The sequence below is a fragment of the Ambystoma mexicanum genome, chromosome 6q (genome assembly GCF_040938575.1).
Source record: "Ambystoma mexicanum isolate Mex_15411 chromosome 6q, UKY_AmexF1_1, whole genome shotgun sequence".
NCBI classification, from domain to species: Eukaryota; Metazoa; Chordata; class Amphibia; order Caudata; family Ambystomatidae; genus Ambystoma; species Ambystoma mexicanum.
The window spans coordinates 1,039,310,507-1,039,335,219 of NC_090937.1; the positions used below are offsets into that span (position 1 = coordinate 1,039,310,507).

Below are 24,713 nucleotides of genomic sequence, written 5' to 3' on the forward strand. Positions count from 1 at the left end.
AGTTCAGGAAATGCCAAAGATCAGAGGTCATGGGATAATCCTCTGCAAGCATATCTATCACTCTCTTGTGTTCCCTGTGGGTCTCTTCTTGGTCTACCCCGTCTTCGCCCATCTATGTACCCATTGGGTTTATAGGAACTCCAGACCCGGTGAAAGTTGCCACCTATATTGACTGTGGGAAAAGCAGGAACTATGTGGGTTGACAGTTCACTGAGAAACACTAAATTCTGAAGCCTCAGCCTATGCCAATTAATTTAATAGATGGTTCACCCTGACATCCAAAGACATCCCGCATGCAAACATTGCTTTGTGAATGGGCAGCCAAGATAATCAGAAGTTCATCACCTTGCCCCAAATGTATCAGTGATTCTGGGGATGGCTTGGTTATCCCATTGCAATCCTTGGGTTAAACAAGAAGTACATTTTTCAACTAAACCCTATCAACAAGTCTGCTGGACACCTACGTTCACACCCCGCTATGGCTGCAGCACTGAGAGAGATTTCATATGAGTATAAAGAATTTTGGGATGTTTTCTTGCCAACAGAAGCTGAGAAGATACCTTTTCACCACTCGTACAACTGCCCGACAGACCTTATACCAGATCAGAAGATTTCCCATGGACAAATCTACTTCTTTCTGCAGAAGAAGAAAGAGTCCTAAATACCTATTTTTATGAATCCCTGAGAAGAGTTTCATTCAAACGTTGACCTCACCCACCGGGGGCCCCAAAGAAATCCACAGACCGGAGTCCGTGCATTGACTAGAGCTAAACCAGATGACATCAAGATCCGCTTCCCACCTCTGCTTATTCCCAACCTCATCAAGCAAGTTTGAAGTACCCCGGTTGTGTTGCGCTTTCTTCCTGTCTTGTCTGCCTTGCCTGAATGTGATGTCATGACCAGATGACATCAAGATCCGCTTCCCACCTCTGCTTATTCCCCACCTCATCAAGCAAGTTTGAAGTACCCCGGTTGTGTTGCGCTTTCTTCCTGTCTTGTCTGCCTTGCCTGAATGTGATGTCATGACCAGATGACATCAAGATCCGCTTCCCACCTCTGCTTATTCCCCACCTCATCAAGCAAGTTTGAAGTACCCCGGTTGTGTTGCGCTTTCTTCCTGTCTTGTCTGCCTTGCCTGAATGTGATGTCATGACCAAATGACATCAAGATCCGCTACCCACCTCTGCTTATTCCCAACCTCATCAAGCAAGTTTGAAGTACCCCGGTTGTGTTGCGCTTTCTTCCTGTCTTGTCTGCCTTGCCTGAATGTGATGTCATGACCAGATGACATCAAGATCCGCTTCCCACCTCTGCTTATTCCCCACCTCATCAAGCAAGTTTGAAGTACCCCGGTTGTGTTGCGCTTTCTTCCTGTCTTGTCTGCCTTGCCTGAATGTGATGTCATGACCAGATGACATCAAGATCCGCTTCCCACCTCTGCTTATTCCCCACCTCATCAAGCAAGTTTGAAGTACCCCGGTTGTGTTGCGCTTTCTTCCTGTCTTGTCTGCCTTGCCTGAATGTGATGTCATGACCAGATGACATCAAGATCCGCTTCCCACCTCTGCTTATTCCCCACCTCATCAAGCAAGTTTGAAGTACCCCGGTTGTGTTGCGCTTTCTTCCTGTCTTGTCTGCCTTGCCTGAATGTGATGTCATGAGTTTTCGGAGAGTGGAATGTGGTGTGAGTGCTGCCTGATGAAACTTCCTTGGATGACAGTTGGAGAGAGGCTGGGTAGCGAGAGGGCTTGTCGGTGGGTGTTCCCCACTGTATCTGTGTCCAGTGTCCTGTGAATCTTTGGGCTTGTCTTTCCTGCATCTGTAACTAATGAAGATGCCTACCTTTCTTAGCTTCCTGTGTCATCTGTGGACACAGCCACTTTGCAACAATGGCGATGAGCTGAACCTGCTGAAGCCTTACCTTCTGAAAAAAGGACCTGCTCTGTGCTGGAGGACAGCTTGAGGACATCCACTGCCCCCCAAACTAAGAAGATAACTAATCTCTTTCTTTATTAAAAAGGATTGCTTAGCGTAGTATGGGTCTTGCATTGTGTGCACCAATGCAGGCAGTGGAATGTGATGATGTAGCCTGGAACCTCACGCGGCATCAAGGTTCCAGGACTGTCAGTTGGGACTCAGGATGGGAGATCTGAATAGACTACTTTCCTTTTGTACTCACTTGCCTCCAGCATCATCTCTTCATACCCAGAACCCAGATACTACAAGTGGCGACGAGGATGTTCTTTCAAATGAGTGCAGAGATGGCAGATGGAAGCTCAGAGCTGATGGCGGCCAGAAATCAGCAGAAATGAAGAATTGTGCCAAGGAAAAGGTAGTGGAGACATGAGAAGTGTCCAGGATGGTCCTGTCATGGTGCCCCAGGTATAGATCCTGTAGGGGAATGGGACAAATACTCCCTTGCAGGCAGGTGGAAGATTAGCTGTACATGGTGAGCTGAAAATGTGAGCTGAAAATGCCCTTCATCATCTTAAAAGGTACTGTAATATTTCTTGAAATGTAGCTGTGAAGGGCAGGCTGCATAACGTGGAAATGCTGAGGAGTGGAAAAATGGGAAGGCGCGATGCAGCGTTTGCCCAGTGCATATGCGCACTTCTCAGGGCAGCCGTATCTGGGGCTTTGGGGATGCTTGCATGTGTTCCCCAGTGACCGTTACTAGGCCCCGGTGGCCGAGGTCTGCTCAACGCAAAAGCATTTTGAAAATGATGACGTGATGGAATGGTGATGGGCTGTTGGCGGAGCCCCGAATGTTTTGCCATCCTGCATTCCGAACCTGTTGTTGTCCTACAAATGCTGGATGACGAGAAACATTAAAAGAAAGGCCATTGGTACGTGGCCCGATGTGGGGACGCACATCGAAGGAGTGTCGTCTGAGTTTGCTTAGATGCTGGCAGGGCGTCATGAATGAGGGGAGGCTGAAAGGAGGCCCTGCGAAGTGCCATATGTGGGAAGATAAGAAGTTGAAGTATGCGGCCTTGCATAAAACAAAAAGTTATGCAGCTGTCAATAAAAGGAAAATGATGTTTCTCGCTGATTGTGTGAAGCACCAGCTGCGCTTAGTGGGGTCGACGATGAGACAGGAGGTACTGGTTTTATTTTGGTTCCTTTTTCGTTTTACCGGTGATTGGTCTACAAAGGAGAATGTATTGAGCAAGATGTCGACAGGAAATGCAGCAGTGTTGGTGACTGGAACATTTTTTTTCTTCCAGTAAATGTGAACGAGGTACTGTTTTTTTTTTTTTTCCTTCTTCTGTTGTTCTGCGGAAGTGGGATAACTGAAATGCCGGCATTGTAAATTGATTACAGTGTTTTAAAATGTATTTTTGGTATCTGGTCAATTCATCAAATGGTATAGCAGCTAATACCATTCCATCGAATTATAAGCAACGAAAAGCCATTGCATCGAAGGACTATTTCGTTGTCTATATTTCAATGGCATTATCGAGATTAATTTTAGGGTTAGGGGTTAGGGCTGGGGCTAGGGTTAGATTAAGGGTTAGATTGGGCATAGGGTTAGGGTTAAGAGTTAGGGTTGGGGTTAGATTAAGGGTTACATTAGGGTTAGGGTTGGGGCTAGGGTTAGATTAAGGGTTAAATTAGGGTTAGGGTTGGGGATAGGGTTAGATTAAGGGTTACATTAGGGTTAGGGTTGGGGATAGGGTTAGATTAAGGGTTAAATTAGGGTTAGGGTTGGGGCTAGGGTTAGATTAAAGGTTAGGTTAGGGTTATGGTTGGGGTTGGGGGGTGGGCATGTGGGTTAGGGGTTAGGGGGGAACCCCACCAATATATTAAAAAAAACATTCAAACGTTACACGGAGCTGGCCAGTGCCGATATTTCAGCACTGGACAGCTCCATGTAACGTTTTAACGTTACAAAAAAAATGTTATCTTTTACATGTAAAAGTGCATTTCCATTGAAACCCATCCATTTATATTTTCTATTGACTGGTTTCGATGGAAAGGCACTTTTAGTAGTAAAAGATGGCTTGTTGATGCTTTTATCATCGATGCATCTTTTTCGATGCGTTCGTATGTCGATGCATCAATGATTTCAATGCATTGGCCCTCATTACAACACTGGCGCTAAACCATGGTGGTATTGTAACGAGTCCGCCATGGTGAAATGGGGAAGTGCCACCCCATTCCAAGGTTGGCGGGGCGGTACTTCCCTATTTCACCATGGCCCTTCCCCATTCCCATTTTTGCCCCATAGGGCATAATGGGAATGGGGAAGGCGGTAATTACGGTACCGCAAATTGCGGTACCGTAATTAGCACCAAGGTCCCTTTGCGGTTCCATAAGGTTGGAACCCGCAAAGGGACCTCGTAATCAGGCACTAAGGGATTACCGGTACCAGTGCCAGGGTCGTAATGAGGCCCTTTGACTATAAACTGTATTTTTGATCTTTCATTTTGAGAATGGGGAAATAATATGCAATTGTTTATATGCATGGACGGAATTAATTGAATATGGTGTGTTAGTGAATTAACATGGTTTTGGAGTTTAGTTTGAGTCTTGCGCCTGGCTCGGAAGGTGCAATGTAATTGGAATGAGAATTAAAGTAATGTACGCAATGGTTGGAATGGCTGTGAGTGCCATGATTGATAGGGAAATGGGAAACTAGTAAAACGCGAAATACTTTTTGAGCTGCATGTAAATACTAGTTTTTTAAATATTTTTGAGGATTTGCAGGATTTAAGGTGCACACACCATGGACTCATAGGATAATATTGACTATTAGGAAATGTGTGTAATACGTTTGAATTACAGAATAGGTAAAAAGTTATATGCAAGTATTTTAACATTTTGAGGATTTTCAGGATTAAAGGTGGACGCACCATGGACTTTTAGGATTATATGCGCTTTTAGAGAAATGTGATTGATAAATTGTATGTTATTCAATGCATATTATGATAGGGAATGTTCTATGCAGCTTATGGATTGTAATAGTTATCATATATTTATGGGCATTTTAGAAGTGCATGAGTTGGCATTGCACGTTCATAGTATAAATTAAGTGTGTTGGGCCATGAGACAGTTTGTCATGCAATTATATGGTGTAATGGTCAAATTAGTGGTATGATGTATGAGCCCAGATTAAGTTATGAGCCCAGTTTGAACTATAGTATGAAGTTCAATTGTTGATGTGTATGAAAGGTATATGGAGATTTATGAATGAGTAGCCAAGATAAGTGGTGAAGTGATTGGATATGTTGATGGGCAAGCAGGTTAATTGCTATCCATGAAGTAGAGTATGGAGATAAATGAGGTGTTATGAGCCGGCGTAGTGGAAATTCGGATTGCACATAATTGTAGTTTTGGTGAATGCATTCTATGTGTAAGAGCATGACGCCATGGGGTTTCCGATCAATTCCCTGTGTGGTGTTTCTTTCCTGTGCTGTGTCTGTGCAGCCACAGTCGTTACATGTGTTCTTTGTTTAGTTTGTACCTTTTCTCTCTTTTTCCCACTTTTAAATTTTTCTTTGGGGGTAGAGGATTATGAGAGTAATGGTGCAAATGACAGGTGCCTTTGGCGAGAATGAGTGGTGGTTCTGTATGTGCACAAGTGTTGTGTGCTTTGAGATTGTGTAGCTGAGTGTTAGTTTGTGGTTGATTGCGTATGTGTACGCGTTTGTGCTGCGGGTGTGGCAGGCCCGAGTCTCTGTGTGGCAGACGGAGTGGAAGGTGTGTAAGCCGAGAAGGTGGTGGAGTGTAGTTTGGTTGAGGTTTGTGCTTGCAGGTGGCAGCTGTAAGACTTGAGAGTGGCTGTCTTGAGTAAGTGGTGGTTTAGTGTTTTTCAGGTTGTTGGGGAATGTTAGTTACACGAATGTGGAGTACACTTAGATGACTTTTGAATGTGGTTGGTTTGTCCGGTTGGTTTGTGGTGGATGTTTGTTGTGGTGGTTTTTGAGAGCCTGGTCTATGAATCCTGTTGTGTGTGTTTGTAAGGAGAGAGGATGTGTAGTATCTGGCCTGTTTCATGTGCACTGATGCAGGCAGTGGAAGGTGATGATGTAGCCTGGAACCTCACGCGGCATCAAGGTTCCAGGACTGTCATTTGGGAATCAGGATGGAAGATCTGAATAGCGAGGATGCATACTGATTAGCTCCTACCTCCCTTTCCTAGCTAGCCCTGAAACATAAATAAAGACTTCTTCCCTTTTATATATATATGCCTCCTGCATCATCTCTTCATGCCCAGAACCCGGATGCTACAGTTAGCCAGCCTCCCAGCAAATATCTGTGTATGGCCAGTGTGGGGCAATAATTGCAACTTCAATGCCAAGGTCAGTACAGGAGCATGCCCATGTACCAGTTTGTCAAGGCAGACAATTGTTTGCTGGTGCCTGGTTGTTGGTGGCCCTCTGACCACTGGACAATAGCAATAGCAATATTATGATCCATGGTAAGTGAGCTTGACAGGAAAAGTAAACAGAGCTCCCATGTGAAACTTACCAGTGTCCTTGGTGTTGGCTGTGGACCTGGAACTGACGAAACAAGGGCATGCAGCATGTTCTAGTGGGCGGACATCATGGTTGGGGGCAAGTAGAGAGAGCCAGGGATAGCATAGGAACGCCACTCACCCTAGAGCCTGATGAAGAGTGATGACATCACCAGCGGACGCTGATTGTCCGTGGCACAGAATAGGTTCCATTCAGAACGAGGATTTGAAACCAACTGCTGCAACTCAGAATAATTCAAGAATGGTGTGGTGTGCGTGAAGCAGACACTGTGACTATGCGTTACCAAAGCCACGTCAGAAGTGTAGCAAGGGAAAAAAGAGGAAAGAACCTTGGATCGAGAGGGTGTGGGCGGCTAGAGTAATATTAGTTAGTCGGATCGTCTGCATGTTATCGTGGGGACTTCTGTTCAGATTTGTGACCAGCCAGCAGGACTGTCTAACGAGCCGCAGAACGGATGTGCGGGTAATCTGGGTTATCAGTTATGTATCACGCCGGATATGAAAACAGAACAGAGGTACTGTTGCGTGTCATGTGAAGTGTGGTTGCACATGGTAAGAGGATCGTGCAACATGGTACCGGGCTGTTCAGCAGAAAAACCTGTCATTTTGATCTGGAGTTACTTTAGTGGGGGAAGTGTACAGAGCACCGATGTGGGAGCAATGGGGGAATTGCATTAATGACGCTCTGGTTATGGTTTTGAATAAAATAAATACTTTTGTCTAGGTTGATAGAGACAATACTGTCAGTGGAGCACAGATGTTTCAAGGCTTGTTCAAAATTGCGACCCAGGGTTTGAGGAGCAATTGTAGAAACAGTATGGAGTTAGGAATGGTGGACTAAGATGGGAGGCCTGTCTCATTGGATGTGAACATCTGGAATGGTGGTATGCGTGCAGGGTGTATGTAGGGGCCTCTGTGAAGAATTAAAGGAGGTGCAAAGGGTGAATAAGGAGATCAATGGAGGAAAATTTATTGCACAAATGGTTAGAGATATAATATGTATGTAACAATGTTCTTCCTCGCCCCCCACAGGTGCAAACGTTAGGTTTGGACAAGGAACTTTATAAGTGCTGATTTAAAATGCCTATAATTACCATGTCTTTAAGTGTCTGCTTATTGCACTTTGAGTTGGTGGAGGTGCATAAATGTGTGTGTTTAGATGCAAACTGTTATGTGTAAGGATTAATGCTTAATGACTATCTGGAACCACAGACTAGCAAACCACGGTTCCAGTTGGGGGGTGTGATGGTTTGTGGAGTTGCCGAGGCTGTTTGTATTCTGGGCCACATACCACCTTCGTGCCGCCTCGGGGTGTTAGACACCTATGTTAACATGTTTGGTGTTGGACACCGTTGTGTAGTGAGGAGAGGTGTTAAGACATCTATGTTAGGTGTGTTGTGTGGGACACTGTTGCATAGTGAGGAGAGGTGTTTGACATCTATGTGGAGTCTAGAGGTGTTAGACATCTCAGCTGTGTGTCTGAGGTGTTGGACAACATTTGGAAATTCGCTGCTTTTGAGTAGTGTGTCAAGTGACTGGGTCACATTGAGATTTTTGCACCCACACAATGGATTTGTGAAGTGTGGAAATGCTTGGTGTTAGATAACATTTTAAGATCAAATTTGTGGACATGTTTCATGTGTATGTTTCAGTTGCGCAGGCGTGTTTGCTGTCTTAGGGTGGCTGCTGGACAGTGAACCTTTTAATCAGATGGTATAAATCCTGTCTCATTTGTATGGTGGAGAGGGTGTGGGAGTTGGTAATGGATATTCTGATCCATGCCCCCCCACCATACAAATGCACAAAAATGTTGAGAAGCTTAACATTCATGAGTCATAATATTAACGCATAATATTGACGCATGGATTTTATGCTTGAATTCTACGTTAGTCCATGAGAAACATGAGCTCTTTTCACGTATTAACACAAGTGAAAGCAGATGCATTGTCCAGTACCACTCCACAAACTCTTGGACCCTCTGCCTACTTGGCTGCTTGTTCCAGTCACTATCATTTGGGCTTTGCCAGGATTGGAGATGCGACTCGCGGTATCTCTTCAAGCCACTGCATTTATCGAGCTGGTGAAACAACCAGAGTTGCACTTGCATCCTGAAGGCCTATCCTATTCGCATATGCGTGTTCCTCTTCCACAAACCCGTTCCAAACTGTTTAAGTGTTGCAATGACTCCAAGAACTCTGAAGCACAGACCAAACAAGACAAAGCAGAGTGTGCACCAAGAGTTCTGATGGCCCCATATTGACACAAGAATAAACCTACCCCTCCCTTCTGGGCTCTCCCCCTTCATGCATTTGAAGGGTATTGTTCTTGAGCTTTGATTTGGACTTAATCTATTGATGGCTGTAGGGGAGATGCTGTGTGGTGCCTGAGTGATTTTGGGAGGTATATCTCTTGCACTGTACATCACAGTGGAAGTATTTATTCCTTTGTCTTTTCTATCTCATTAAATGTGTTTGGTGCCAGGTGTCAAGCTTTGGATTAGGTGATCTCGCACAGGAACTGATGTCGGCTGGCACTAACCCCTCTCTGTAATAACTTGAAAGTTGAAGAACACCCGGACCAGCAGGTGAGTTATTAAATAGGTTTATTGTAGTTCAATGCCAGGAACAAACTTTGGCATGTCCTTTCCAAGCCAGCATACCTCTAACTGCCAAGCATAGGATCCCCTTCAGATAACAACACACCAACACTCCACTCACACTGACCTCACCACATTCCACGTACAGTGATGTCATCACCTCAGCTACCAAGATACATTACAACACTCTCCTCCTTAAAACATTCCCTCAAGACATAACAAGGTTTGCTGGGGATGCGATTGGACTGAGACTGTCTATGCAGGACATGAGCAGGCGTCTTCCCTCAAGCATGTGGCGTAGAAGCAGGGAGGGCTGGGATGGATAGATGCACAGTTCTACCCCATTGGGGCAGGAAAGAAGTGAAGAGTAATCGGTCTCCAGACCTATTCAGAGTCCCCACCCCCCACACTGCTCAGGTGCACAGGCACTTCCACAGACCTCAAACTCACTTAGGCAATTGGTCCAGCGGGCAACCAACACATGCAGGACATGATGGGTGGCATGCAAAGTTTGTCTTCTATATCAGTGGGATTGAGTCAAGAACACAAACACGGATGGATGAGGCCTTTCACGAGAACATTGCAGCTGGTGAGACACTAATGCCGAAAGATGTTGCGAGTGGAAAGGCATGGGCATGGAACCAGCTTTTTTTGACAGTGGTTTACACAGGTGGGCTGTATCTTCTGATGAGACCAGAGCATGAGCACAAACACTGAACGCAAGGTGAACTGTTGCGGAGCTTCTCATGAACACTTGTCCCTGTGGAGTAAGATATCTACACAAGAAGCAGAACATTTTCCTGACAGCACCCCTCCAAAGCACCGGTATTTGCAGGGCAGCTGCGCAGTTGGAAGAAACTATGGAGCCTCAGAGACGGAACAGGAAGGGTAGGTTACCAGGAGTGTTATTCAGAGCCTAAGCCCTTGCAGTGGATCTGGTATTTGAGATTACACCTTTGCATGCATGAATCAAGGAGTCTGAATCTCAGGCGGAATAGGAACCGGCAAGGCCACCAGTGCTAGTGCGGTGGTCTGCCGGAGAAGAAGACCTATAAAGGGACACATGGAATAAAGGATGTATCTGACAATGCCTTGGAAGAAGCAGTTTGACAGCACCTGGGGAAATGCGTTTCAGGATCTTAAAGTGATGGACACACTGGAGCTTTTGCTTGTGGCAGCATTATTCTTCTCCATGAAAAAGTTCCTGAAACTCCACCAACTTTGACTTGAGCATTCAGATATGTCCAGAATATTTGCTTGCCACATTATGGATGAGCTCACAAGTTACAGAGAAAAAAATAATGTTTCTATGTATAGTGTCATGTGACCTTAACAAGAGTTTCACTACTGTGACACTATAAAAATAAGCACTGGCAATGTCAACAGTTTGGGCATTTGTGGAGGCATGGGAAAGGCACTTGCAAGGCACTGCGGTAGTGTTGTTCACTGGCTATTGAAGGTAGTATGTGCAAGATGGCACACATACATGAACATCAAATAGCAGCGTCATAAGCACTGGCAATGTCAACAGTTTGGGCATTTGTGGAGGCATGGGAAAGGCACTTGCAAGGCACTGCGGTAGTGTTGTTCACTGGCTATTGAAGGTAGTATGTGCAAGATGGCACACATACATGAACATCAAATAGCAGCGTCTGGCAAATGGTAATACTTATAAACAGGCGAAAACTGTTGGCTTTGCCAATGCTTGTTTTTAAAAGTGAAGCACACACATAGTGCTCATAAATAGAGTGGCAGACGCCAGACCCGATTAAGACATTTTTATTACACCAGTAGCGCTTTTACAACTGCAATTAAGTCATTACCTTTCAGAAGACTCTTTTGAAAAAACACTGACGGGCACTTCGAGTGCCAGGTTTGATGGTAAGGCTTGAATAAAGAGACCTCAAAGAGTTCTCATGAAGAAGTGATTTGGGTGGTGAGGAGTGGGAATGGCCATATGGGTGGGGAAATAACACTTTTATACCCCAAACTAATAAGCATGAGCATTTCAGCCATTAATCATAGCCATTGATTCTGAGAGTATTTTGGGATGGGTACATTTATGAATTAAAAGGTCAAATATAAAATAACAGGTGTTTATATAAGGGTCATAATGTTGAAAGCATGTGATGATTAGGGCCTTTTTAAATGCTGACTCGCCCACCGATCTCTTACACTGACTCAAAAGATGAACTCTCCAAAACTTAAAGTAGCTCTATTCTGGGATGACCATGATGCAAGTTATAAAGTGATATTGGGTCTCATTATGAGTCTCTGGCGGTAGCGGTGCCGGTAAAAACGGCACAGCTGCCGCCGGAGTCATTTTTTTTCCGGCACCCGGCAATGGGGAACTACCGGGGCCTTACAGCCCCGGCGGTCCCGGTAATTCCCCATTGCTGGGCGCCAGAAAAAATTACTCCCCATTCCCATTCGAGTCCCATTGGACTAAATGCGAATGGGGAGGACGGATGCACCGGCGCTATTCATGAATGGTGCCGGTGCATCCGTCAAGTTCTGCAAGCGGGTGCCGGTCCTCCCGCGAGATCAGACCTGGCGAGTGGAAAGGCACCCGCTCGCAGAACTCGTAGTTTGCCGGTCCAGTAATAACGGTGCCGGTACCTTTCTGGCCACGTTGGCACCAGACCGGCAAACTTGTAATGAGGCCCATTGTGTCCCTAAATCACACAGAAGCCACAGCGTCTGGAGCAAATCTTGCATGCACTAAGGGAAAGATCAATCATGAAACTGTAATTAGTACATGCATAATTAGACCTTGTAGACAAGTAAATCATATGAAAGTCACCAGGAAACGTCTTGGAAGCATCGGAACTGTGTCTGCTAAGACCACATTGACATTCAAAGGTAAATGGCCTAGATATCATGATTTCCGGTGTCGATTAAACATTTAAATGCATTATCGCAACCTCGTGGTCTCATTGAAGGTGCCACAACAAAACCAGAATCCATCCTTAGTTTCTAGGAAACAGAGACATCCGTGAATCAAAGATATGTTATGCCACTTTTCGAGCCAATATTGAGAATTCATAAAAATGCACCTGTCAAGCAAACATCATTGGGAATCCACCCAGGATGCCAGCCAATGAAAGGCATCTAGCCACGTTTACAAAACGTGAATAAAGAGAGATTTCAAATCACATCTCCAGGTAGAAATATTGAATTGTGTTTCCATGTTATGTTGATCTTAGCAACGGAACGAATACTGCCATCAAATAAAATGAAGGTGGGTTGGATGATATGTTCTTTAATGACAAAGTAGTGCCGCCAATTTACATGCAAGATTTAAATCTTGAATTAACCCTTCCACTGCCATTAGGGCTGCATTGAGAGGGCACTTAGAGAAACCCCAATATGCTGCCTCTGTTTTATGCAGTGATATTGTAACAGGAGCTCACCTGAGCCTGGAGTCTTTGAAGGTGTCCAGGAAGGTGGGGTAGCTCCAGTCTATTCTGTTGCCTTTGCATCGTAGTTCCAGGTTTTGCCCGGCCGCCAGGCTCATCATGGCAGCAGGCTTCTGGAAGCGGCCCTTGTCCATCACTTGGGTCATGATTGACTGGCCCTTGGATGCGGGGTCAGTGGGCTCCCCCTCTTTCAGTTTGGTGATCTTGGGTTTGAAACGTTTGATTGCAGGCTTGATTTTGTTCTCCGCTGGTTCCTTGGGTCGTTTACTCTTAGGTGGCTGTTGGCCCATAACTAATGGAAACAGAAAGAAGGTGATTTATCTTAAGATGGCTGACACACTAGTTCAGAAACATTAACATTCTGATGTATTACAGTGACACACTAAAATAACGCAGTTTATTGATACTTGAATATTATTGTTTAGTTTGCTTGGAAGAGAAAGGCACATGAGTAGTCACTATTATATATTATTTGTTATTAATGGTTAAGGTTTCTCATAATTAATATCATCATTCGAGAGAGAGTGACATGACAATGTCCCATTAGCGAATTTCTGGCACATACCAGCTGGTATAACTCGAAAGAAAAGTAATATGGGCCAGAAATTGGCCAATTAGTGGGAGCCGCATCCTCCCCCAACCACTCCCGAGATGAGAGAGAGTGCCATGCTGGCAGCCCCGCCATGGGCAGGGCTCTAAGTGCAGTGCTCCCTGTCATCAAGAAAGCACCCCCGTGATGAGAAAGAGCACCAGGCTGACAGCCCAGAATCTTCGGCCGGGCCACGTCTGGCAGATACGCCGCGGTTTATGCAACCCTGTCACTCACTCAACTTACTGGGCTGCACATAGCGGACACGGACCGGCTTCAATCTTAGCCCTGCCCCTCCCTCCTCATCACGCTGGACGTGGCTGCTTCAGGCCCGTTCAGCCTGAGGGCTCATCAGGCCAGTTCAGCCTAAATGGTGATAATAGTATTATCGACCATGCCCTCTGGCTGTACCAGGAATTATGGAACTATAAACCTTGTTAAACACCCTCACTGCGCCAGGGACTTTAACTTGGTCTTCGGGCCCACAACTTCCTGTACGGTCCTCGGGCTAGTTCTATAAAGTTTAAGTAAAGCTGACAGATCAAATATGAAATTACAGTCACATTTTCAGGCTATCCTAGGTGCGAAAAGGAAACATGGCATGTAATGAATTTCACTCACGATTACTATCATATTTTTGGTCATTATAAAAACAGGATAACATTGTACTCTTTGATAGATCTAAGAGCTTCAAAAACGGGATGACTCTAATGTTAGCAGTGCATCATGACTCTGAGAATATCCTGCTCAATTGCCAACCCCCTCCTTATAACTCCTGAGCCCTTGTTCCGCAAATGGGAAGCCCACAACTTTAGGCAGCACATCGGAGTAGCTTTACGGTATCAGGCGGAGGATCCCACTGGCAAGGAAATCCATGCTGGCAAGATGCTCAGCCCAATGCTGCTGCTGCAGGGCGGTCGGAGGGGATATGTTTGTACGGGACACTTTTCCTGTAGTATGAAAACAAGGCCAGCCCCCTAGAACGACCGGCTCCATATAGGGATTCTCGTGATTGCCTGCGGAACACGGAGTGCCCAAACATGGGTCTTTCTGGTCCCACTAGATCCATACTGCCAGGGTTGGGTGAGGGCTCTTGCATCTGCAACCATCACAGCAGTCAATGCACTACCCCTGTAGGATCTAAGACGGCCCTACTGGAGCCACCCCCAGCCTCAAGCATGCATACCGTGAAACACACAAGGCGGGAGGCAAAGAGTGGTTCACGCACCTTTATTCTTCAAGGTCCAACAGAATACTGACTTTCCTTCCCGCCACCCGCTCCTCCACCTTCCTGTGTCCCTGTGTCGCCTGTCACCTGACCTGGGTATCTGACGACACCACACCCACCGCCCCCCAATACTAAACATGAACTTAACTCTAGTTAATTTCCTCAATGAGTGTTTGAGGTGTCTTCCACGCTCTTTGTGGTCTCCGGTCTCTTGTTTCTTCCCCAGTGTCTTGAGGCCATGATGCAGTCTCTGCGCTGGATTCTTCCCCATCCCCTCTGTAAGGTGAGTCCCACTCTGCGATCAGGCCAGTTGAGCATGGGTCAACTATTAGCACAGTTCCGGGCATTTGTGGAAAGTGTGAGGAGTTTCTGGATGTGGTTCTCCGGTCGCCTTCTGCGGTGACAACGGATCCTTTCACTCAGACAACTGTCAGGGGTTCCTCCCCAAAGCCAGCCATGCTTTTGCGGGTTTGGTCTTGCCTTGCTATGACTATATCTTCGGGTTCCAACTCCTTCTCTTGTGCCCTCCTCTTCTCATTGGCCCCTTTCTTAATTTCCTCCTTTCTCCGGGAATCTTGTTCTCGCATCTCACGGTCCCCACTGTATCTGTCCTCTTCTGTGGTGATGTGTGGGATTCAAGTTCTTATGCTTCTTCCAAACATCAACTCAGCGGGAGTATTTCCTGTAGTGCTTTGTGGGGTGTTTCTGTAATCTCTCATGGGCTGGCACAGCATTTTCTCTAATGGCTCACCCGTCAGTCGCGCAATTTGCACTGTTCTCTTGATGTTGTTCATACAACGCTCTACTATGCCAGTTGCCTGTGGCCACAGTGGTTTTATTTTCCTGTGGTGGAACCCCATGTATTCAGCGAATGTCTTAAAATCCTGCCCTGTGAATGGCAGCCCATTGTACGATTTTATCACCTTTGGGATGCCGTAGATGGCAAACATTCTGTCGAGGGCAGGGATGGTGTGAAATGCTGAGGTGGATGGCACGATTTGGATGTCTGGGAAGCGAGAGTATTTGTCTACTGCCACTAATATATGTTCCCCCCCATTCAGTGGTCTGAAGAAGTCCACTGCAACTTCTTCCCATGTTCCCTCTGGCAAGGCTGTCATACGCAATGGTTCAGGCCTTATGAAGGATTCATGGCGTTACAGGTGGGCCAGTGCGTCAGTAAGTCCTCTTGTTGTGCATCGAGATGAGGAAACCAGAGTTTTTGTCTCAGTATCCTTTTGGTAGACACGATGCCCCATGTGTCCCTCATGAGCTAATTCCAACACTTTCCTTCTCAGGCTTTGGGGAATACCTAGTTTGGTGCCCTTAAGCAGTAGTCCTTCCTCCGTTTTGGTTAGTTCATCCTTTACAGCGAGAAGACAGGTGTTGTCTTGCGTGACATCTTCCCATGTGCTTTCCTTCAGCTGCCGGGCTTGTTTCCAGTGCCCCGTTTCCAGGCTTCTCAAGATGATTTGTATTCCTTGAGCATTGCTTGTTTCTTGGGCAATCAGATGGAGCTCCAGGACTTTTGGGGTGTTTACGTGTATTATATAGCGGATGTACTGATCTGCCACGGAAGGAGAAGGTTGGGCCTCCTTGCAGGGGTGCCGTAAGAGAAAGTCGGCGGGGTTGTGTTCTTTCCCTGGCCTGTGTATTATGTTGAATTGGTAATCCTGCAGCCGTAGTGCCCATCTTGCTATGCGCAGCGGCATCTTGTCTTGCGGATTTCCATAGATAAACAGCAGCGCCTGATGGTCCATGACAATCATGAAAGGTTTCCCGTATAGGAATAAGTGGAAGTGCTCACACGCCCACATAACTGCTAGTTCTTCGTTTTCAGCCTGTGAGTAGGCTTGCTCGGTCTTGGATAAGCTTCTGCTGGCGTAGGACATGATGTGTCTTAATTGGCTGTCTCTCTCATCCAGTTGGGTCAGAATGGCTCCAAGACCCACAGGGCTTGCGTCCACTACCAGTTCAGTGGTCTTCCTTGGGTTGAAGTATGCCATGTTTTGGACATCAGATATGCGTCGATTTATTACTTGAAATGCCTGCTGGCATTTCTCCGTCCACTTGAAATCCGCATTTTCTTTTGTGAGCGCCCTGAGGTGTTCGCTGATAGATGTGAAGTCCTTAATATAGCGTGTGCACTAGCTTGCCAGGCCAAGGAATGACCGCAGGTCTGTCGTGGAGTTGGGTAGCTCTGCGTCAGTGAGGGCACTGATTTTTTCGGGGTCTGGTGTCATTCCGGTTGAGGAGAATATGTGTCCAAAGAAACTGAATGTTTGTTTCCTGAACTCGCATTTGTCCTTGTTCAGGGTGAGGTGAGCCTCCTCCAAGCAATGCACACTCTCATGAGCGATTTGTCGTGTTGCTCTTGTGTCTGACCAAATACTAGGATGTCATCACTGTAGTGCAAGCAGTTGGGTATATGCTTGATGACATTGTGTATCTCGGCCTGAAATATTTCTGCCACTGATGAGACGCCAAAACTGAGGCGCTTGTACCTATTTAGACCCAGATGAGTAGCGAATGTGGTCGCGTATCGGGATGTTCTTTTGAGTTCCAGTTGATGGTACCCCTTGTTGAGGTCCAATTTGGAGAAGGTAGTTGCCCTGTTTAGGAGGTGCACCATGTCCGTGATGCATGGGGCTTGATGGCGTTCGCAGAGTATGGCCTCATTTTTTTGTCGCATGCCCACGCAGATGCGGATGTCGGTTGAGTCTCTCTTGGGCACGGGCACTATGGAGGACACCAAAGGTGTGGGGCCCTCTGCCGGTTGGAAGATGTCTGCTTTCAGTAGCTTTGTTAGTTCTTGTTCTACCTGTCTCTGTATGTTTATGGGGATTCCCCGATAATGCTGCGCTACTGGGGTTACTTGTGCGTCAATGTGCAGTTCTATCTTACGTCCTTTCAGTTTTCCCAGCCCTTTGAAGAGTGCAGGGAACACCTGCTCAATGTTTGCAGTGGGGTCCAGATATTTATGCACCATAAGTCGATAAAGGATGTGGATAAGGCCCATGTCAACTGCGGCCTTGTAACCTAGAATACACACACTCTCTGTGGCTGCTTCCAGAATGTGCATGGGGATGTCTTTGGACCGCCCTTTGTAGCTGCATGATGCTGTAAAGTAACCCTTGCACGGTAGGGGTGTTTTGGGGCCGTATGGGTAGATCAGTGCTTTTGTGGGTCGCAGGCGGGGGGCATGTGGTATGCTATGATAGACCTCTTCACTTATTACATTCATGGTGGCCCCGTGAATTCAGCCGCTGTCTTGTTGATTTGTATTATTAGGGTCAGACTGTGTTCTTTTACGGTTGGGTTGCCTAACGCATATAGGTAGCCTTTCTGCCATGGCTCTTCCTGTGATCGTTCATGTCTTTGTGATGTTTTTTTCCGAGGACGCGCTCGACCCATTGTCGGATTAGGATTGTTCGACCAGGTACCTGACGTATCTGCGCGGCCTTCTTCTTGGTCGGGCGGTGGGTGGTCTGCTCTCTCTCTCCAGTCTCCCGAAGTCCTTTCTCATCTTCTTTCTGGTTTCTCCTCTTTGTGCCAGCGTTGCGGGGCTTCTTGACCTTGTCTGGAGGCTCGGGCTGGACTCTGTGGCCTTTGTTCCATACTGCTTTGTAGTGGTTGTCACCTCCACAGGCTGCACACTGTTGGCCCATTGCAGGGCATTGACCATCGTGTGAATTTTCATGGCCACACCGGTAGCAGAATGGCTCAGCGTTCCCTTTGGCCCCTTCCAGTTTGTTGATGATCTTGTGCTTCCCGTGTGTGATCTTGATGTCTTCCAGTCCTTTTACCTGTGCAGTCAGCGCGGCGTCTGAGCGAGCTAACCTTAGGATTTCTTCTAGGTTGAGTGGTTTTTGAAGGAGGCGCTTTCTGAAGTCGGCACTTTCACACCCTACAATGATCTGTGAGCGTAGTGCTTCTTCATTGGAGTAATTGTTAAAGTCACAATGCTTCATTTTTAGCCTTAAACGCATTACAAATGCATCCATAGTCTCTCCATTGTTCTGTTTGGTGGTATGGAAAATGTGTCTCTCATAATCTACGTTTGTGTGTGGCATAAAATAGTCCGTGAGTGTTGATTTTAAGCTTGTGTATGGGCCTCATTCCGAGTCCGGCGGTAAGTAACAGTAATTACCGCCATGGCGTAAATACCATGTACGATGTGGTCGGAAGGCGCTATTTCCACCATATTCCGACTTCGCGTGCACGAGTATTCCGCCATGGCGGTAAACTCCCTTGCGGCATAGCGCAAAAGGTCCCGTCAAACCCCTTACCGCCATAAACCTAGACGTAATTAACACCATCGCCTTCGATGGAATACGTAATTAGCGGAGACCGTAATTTACGCTAACCGTAAATTACGGCCACCGTTAAATACCGGAAACGGAAATAACGTCATCGCACAGGAACGGGAAGCATCACGGCGGCCATATTTAAAATCACAATCCATTGCAATCCTCTCCATACAGGACATACAGGACTCCATACAGGACTCAGATCGACCAAATATACAACAGAGAAGATCATCATGCCTAAAGTTCTGAAAAAGGGCGCTGCGCGCATTCGAAAAGAAAAATTCACCCAGGATGAGTTACAGGTCCTGGTCGACACCCTGCATGAACATGCAGATATCGTATTCTGCAGCGACATGCGTAGGCCCACCATCCTCAGAAAGAAGGAGATATGGGAGTTGGTCGCACAGAGGGTGAGCGCCGTTGGGAACACCCCCCGCAGCACAGCGCATTGCCGCAAACGCTGGGATGACCTCCGTCTCAGGGTGCGGGCCATCATGTCAGCAAACCGTCAGCAGGCCCTGGAGACAGGAGGAGGCCCAGGCTCACCCATTAAAATGATGCCCTGGGAGGAAACATGTGCGGAGATGATGGGCACAGAAGCCATCGAAGGTGTGGGCGAAATGGATTGCGGTGATCCCTCATCCGCTGATGCAGGTGAGTGTCATGAGTCCAAACAGTACATGCATCCCTAATGTAATTCACCGCAAAGGGCCGGCCAAAGAGTCACATCATGTTTGCTTCGTAGCCCCCCCCCCCTGCAACCATGTCGTAACAAGTGGGACCCAGGATGATGTCAGGTGCAAGGCTGACACCCATATTGGCCATGCCACACAGAAAGCTGGTCAATGTCACTCACCACAGTACTCCGCCAACATGATTGACCCCGCCAACAGTATGCTTTTACCATCCAAGCCAAGTTCACTCACCGACCAAAATATCACCAAGACGCTGCTCTCCCAATGTGTTACCATAGGCTTGAAGTCATGATGACCCCCAGATCATTGATCATGCTGTCTCTCTCTTGCCCCCCACAGGTAGCGGTCATGAAAGTGAGGAGCAGGAAGGCTCCCGGCCAAGTACCTCCCGGGACAGGTGCAGGGTACAGCGCATACCTGCTGGCAGACATAAGGCCCATACTACACCACCTGCTCCAGCAACCCCCATGGAGGGTACACAACCCCCACCCGAGCACCTGGACATGGCTGCAGTTCCGCCGGAAACATGCCCCACGCTGCACCCTGAGGAATCCAGCATGTCAGGGGAGAATGCTGCCATGTGCCTCCTTAGTGTGCCAGACAGCCCCACATCCTATTCCGTGGTCAACGTGGAGGAGACCAACGTCTACAGCCCTGAGTCACCATCATACAGCCAGGTTGCACACAGCGACTCCGGGTCGAGTGATGGCCCAGGTCTCACAGGCGAAGGGGTAACACCTGTCTCACATCAGCCCACTTCCCCTGCCGAAACACCTGAGAGGCCTGCAGGCCCAATACCGAGCCTGTCAACCACATCCCCCACATCGGCCGCAGAAGCTGTGCACTCCCAGAACCTCACGGCCATGATTGAGGAGTTTCTCCGGGACAACCGGGAATCAGGGTTGGTGCATCACAATGACCTGCAGGCTCTGGGCGAGGTCATCACTACATCCACAAACCGGCTCTGTGAGGTGCTCGGCAGGATTGCTGATGCCCTGGAGGCAGCAACCCCCAGACCTCAGCCCCAGCAGGAGGAACCACCCTCCCAGTGCTCCTCCACGCAGACCAGCCCGGTCCGCAGGTCACAACGCACAATGCGAAAATGATTCCTCATGCTCGGGGCGTGCCCATTGACTATGAAGCCACACACATGTGGCCTATGTAGTATTGATGGGACCATTGTGGGGCTGTTGTGGGGGGAGGGGGAGGGGGGTGAGGGTGGAGGATTATTTGTACATGTTTTCACATGATTATACAATACACAGTTTGGTGTATCCTGGAAAACAGAGTGGACATTGATCATTGTGCATGTGTCTTTTAATGTCTCACAGTGCATGTAGTACATGTATCCCCACACCCAGTGCCCAATGTCCTGTCATCCTCACCCCCTCAGCTGACTTGTGACTCAGAAATATTGGTCAATCAATGCTTGTCGCACGTGACGTCCCTCCTGTGCATCGGCCCCGTGATGCTGTCCTGCCATTCCTTCCTCCTCCTCCTCCTCCTCCTCCTCCTCTGGTGGTAGCAGACCCACGTCAGGGGGCAGTGGCACGTTCCGATGGATGCACATGTTGTGCAGCATTGCACATGCCATGGTGATCTTGGCCACCTTCTCGTGGCTGTAGATGAGGGACCCACCTGACCGGCTGAGGCAACGAAATCGTGCCTTCAAAAGGCCGAAGGTCTGCTCTATCACCACCCGTGTACGGGTATGAGATCTATTGTAGTCCTCCTGGTGCCTGTTTTGTGGGTTGCGGACCGGGGTCATGAGCCACGGCTTCAATGGGTAGCCAGCATCACCTGCATGAGAGTGGAATGAAGGTAAGTGTTCGTGCAATCATGGTGGAGAATTGGGCTAATCTGACATTGCAGCAGGTGTTCACTGGCCATGCACACATGTCCCAGGATACAGTCACCCCATTACATCGTACAATGGCGTTGACTGTCCCACCCTTATGCATCTCTCTACCCCCCCTTTACCACCCGGGTGGAGTATGCTGACAGCCTACTCACAGCCCCAATGGACTGCCATGGCCCATTCCGGTTACTCACCAAGCAGCCAGGTACGTCGTTCAGCATGTCGCTCCATGTAGCGTGGTAGTGTAGAGTTGCGCAGGACCAAGGAGTCATGAGTTGATCCGGGGTATCGGGCATTGCATTGTGTGATGGCTTTACTGGCATTACACACCATCTGGACGTTGATGGAGTGATATTGCTTGCGGTTGCGATACGGAACCTCCATGGCATGGGGAACCACCAATTCTACGTGGGTGCAGTCGATGGCACCTATGCAATTTGGCATGCCTGCAAGTGCATGGAAGGCAGCTTTGGTATCATATGTCTCCTGGGGAGTCCGGGGGAGGCATATGTAGTCACTTCTGTGCTTGAGGAGGGCATCGAGCACTTGGTTGAGTATCCGGGAAAATATGGGCTGTGAAATGCCATGCATGTGCCCCACTGTATGCTGGTAGGTCCCTGTGGCAAGGAAGTGGAGCACAGACACTACCTTTAGTAGAGGGGGGATGGCAGTGCTGATTTCTATTAGGCTCACTATGTCGTTATGTATCAGGGCCACTATGGTGGTTATGGTGTCCCGGTCAAGCCGGTACAGGGTGTGTATCTGCTCTGGTGTGAGGTTGAAGGGGGTGGGTCTGATGCGTGGAATTGGGGGCTGACGGCGTGGTAATGGTGGCTGCACCGGTAGGGCATGCTGGGCCTGTCTCTGCCTCCTTCTCCTCCTGTGTATCCTCTGTGGTGGGGGCTGTGGTTGCTGTGGTTGCTGTTGTTGATGTTGTCGTCGTTGCTGCCTTGCAAGCAGGGCCTCCAGCTCCATGAATGCTGCGAGAATTGGTATCATCTTGGTGTGGGAGGGGGTGCGGTGTGTGGGTGTGCTCCTTTTGTGCTGTGCCTGACTCTATGGACTCCACCTGTGCTGATTGGGTGCACCTGTTCCTCTTTCTGGCACTGTTCAGGGTTGTTAACACCTTCTCTGCGATGCCGGTAATTACGCCATGGCGTTAAGGTACTTTGCGCCCTTGTGGAGGCCGTTTTTACCGTGTCCGCTTTACTTGGGATCAGCACTGGTTTACGCCTTAGCGTTATTTCCGACGTGGTGTCTCGGGCGCGCGACACTGGTCCGCTATTTACGCCGTCGTACTTTACGGCGGCGGTAATTACGGTGTGAAGGGTCGGAATAGTCCACGGCGGAAAAGGATGGCGGAATTACTTTACCGCCATCGTTTTTCCATTAGCGCCGGACTCGGAATGAGGCCTGTCAGTTGTTCCTGTGGGGAGTTCGTCGATGATGTCTCTGACATTTGAGCCAATTGAGAATGTCAGTAAGCTGTGTTTCTTGTCTTCATCGATGGGGCCAATGGCCTTTAAACACACTTCAAAGTCTCTCAACCACCACTTCCAGCATGGGCCTAGTGTGCCGGAGTCGGTGAGGTCGAAACTGGTGGGTAGCTGTGTCATGAGGCTATCATGCATTCTGGCAGGGAGTGCTTGTGCTGGTGTCGGCGGGACAGGTAGTGATTCATCCAGTGACATTTTGTTAGGCTATTTTCTTGTTGGGTGGTCTTTCCGTGACTGTCCACTCTGGACTGATCTTGAATGTGAGTGGTTTCTGAGGTGCTGTTGGCACATGTAATGGGGTCTCTTTCCATGCTATCGTCATGCTATCTTGCTCTTTTCCGGGCTTGACCACTGCTATGCACTGATTTTCATGAGGAAATTGTTCTCCGTATGCATCCCCTCGCAACTGACCTTGATTTGGGTTTCTTATCTTGTGGGCCCGGCGTGCGCGGCTCCTGAGTCGGAGACGGTGGGGTCCATGTGTGCCTGTAAACTGACAGGCTTCGCATGTGGTTTGTATGCGCAGGCCTAGCGTGGTCCCAGCGCCACCTGTGTTGGGTGCGTGGGCCTCTGGTAGCACCGTAGTCGCTGCAGTGTGATTGCAGTGCTTATGATGCTGATAGAGTTATTTCTTTTCAAGTATGAGCGTGCTGTCCTCAGCCCACTCTGCCTGCTGCGTGCAGAGGGCCTGCCTGACCATTGTGGTGTCACTGCCGTAGGCGGGAAGTTACACTCAACCGCCCGGAGTTGGAGAACAACGGGGAGCCCTCGTGCTCCGTCCCGCTGTGCTGCTTGCATTGCCATTGACGGGAGCACCGCTTGACCGCCCGGAGTTGGAAAAAAACAGTAGGGAGCCTTTGTGCTTCGATCCGTTGTACTGCTCACGCTGCCGTTGGCGGGAGACTGCTCGACCACCTGGATCAGCCAGATTTAGGGGTTTGGCGTGCTCTTCGCTGGTGGGGAGCCGTTGTGAGCTCCTAACCGCTCTCACCTCTCACCGTTGTTGGGGCGCTTTCCCGCCCGACGTGCTGGATGGTGTGCACCGCAACTCGAGTGGCTTCCTTCATCCAAATGCCACGAGCGCGGAGTGCACAAGCGTATGAGTCCGAAATACGCCTCATCGCCAATGTAGAATCTAAGGCGGCCCTACTGCAGCCCTCCCCAGCCTCAAGCATGCATACCGTGAAACACACGAGGCGGGAGGCAGAGAGTGGTTCACACACCTTTATTCTTCAATGTCCAACAGAATACTAACTTCCCTTCCCACCACCCGCTCCTCCCCTTCCCGTGTCCCTGTGTCCCCTGTCACATGACCTGGGTATCTAATGACACCACAACGCCAGTGTTGAAACTTAATAGAGGGTCTAATGGATCATGGATCCTGAAATCTAAACAAAGGAATGCGGCAGAAGCCTAGGCAGCAACGACAAAACATATTGTAACAGCAGCCAAGGGATTGGGAGCCTCACTATTAAAGCCCCTTGGCGTTCGGTGGGCATGCATGCTCGCATTCGGCCATGCTCCATCTAAGCTTCAATAGGGTTACTTTCATCCCATGTATTAGTCTTATATTAACTACATAAAATGTTCAGCATATGTGACTTGATTTGTTTACTGTGAAGGGGAGGGGACAGCCGCACCATATCTAAACCCCCTCCAGACGCCCCACCCCTTTACCTTGGACAGTTTGCCATCAAGCGGTTATGGATTGAGGGCACATAAAGTGATGAACAGACGAGTGTGTCATTCTGATTCTGTGATTATACCACATCCGGTATTCTGACCACTGCTCCCCTCCAGGGCTCCACCGGCCCTTTATCAGCATGATGCTAACGTGCAGCCAGATCACCGGATCAACACACACACGTATGCATTGGAATACGCAAGAGGAATCATTGCCTAATCCACTTCTATCACAACCAATTGACATGTTGCATTTTACATGCCTAATTGTGGTGGGAAGGCAATTTTAGTCTGGCAGCATTTCTTCTTCTGCATCCAGCGCCAAGATCTGCATTCGTTTACCCAATGCGTGACCCTTTGA

The 24,713-nt window shown here is 48.2% G+C and overlaps 1 protein-coding gene across 1 annotated transcript in view; it reads right to left on the minus strand.

Annotated features, from left to right (window-relative positions):
- Positions 1 to 24,713, minus strand: part of PDGFRL (platelet derived growth factor receptor like) — a 707,591-nt gene that overhangs the window by 625,293 nt on the left and 57,585 nt on the right. Inside the window, exon 2 of the mRNA XM_069631573.1 lies at positions 12,491 to 12,788. Coding sequence (XP_069487674.1) covers positions 12,491 to 12,788 — 298 coding nt within the window. The remainder of the gene's footprint in view (positions 1 to 12,490; positions 12,789 to 24,713) is intronic.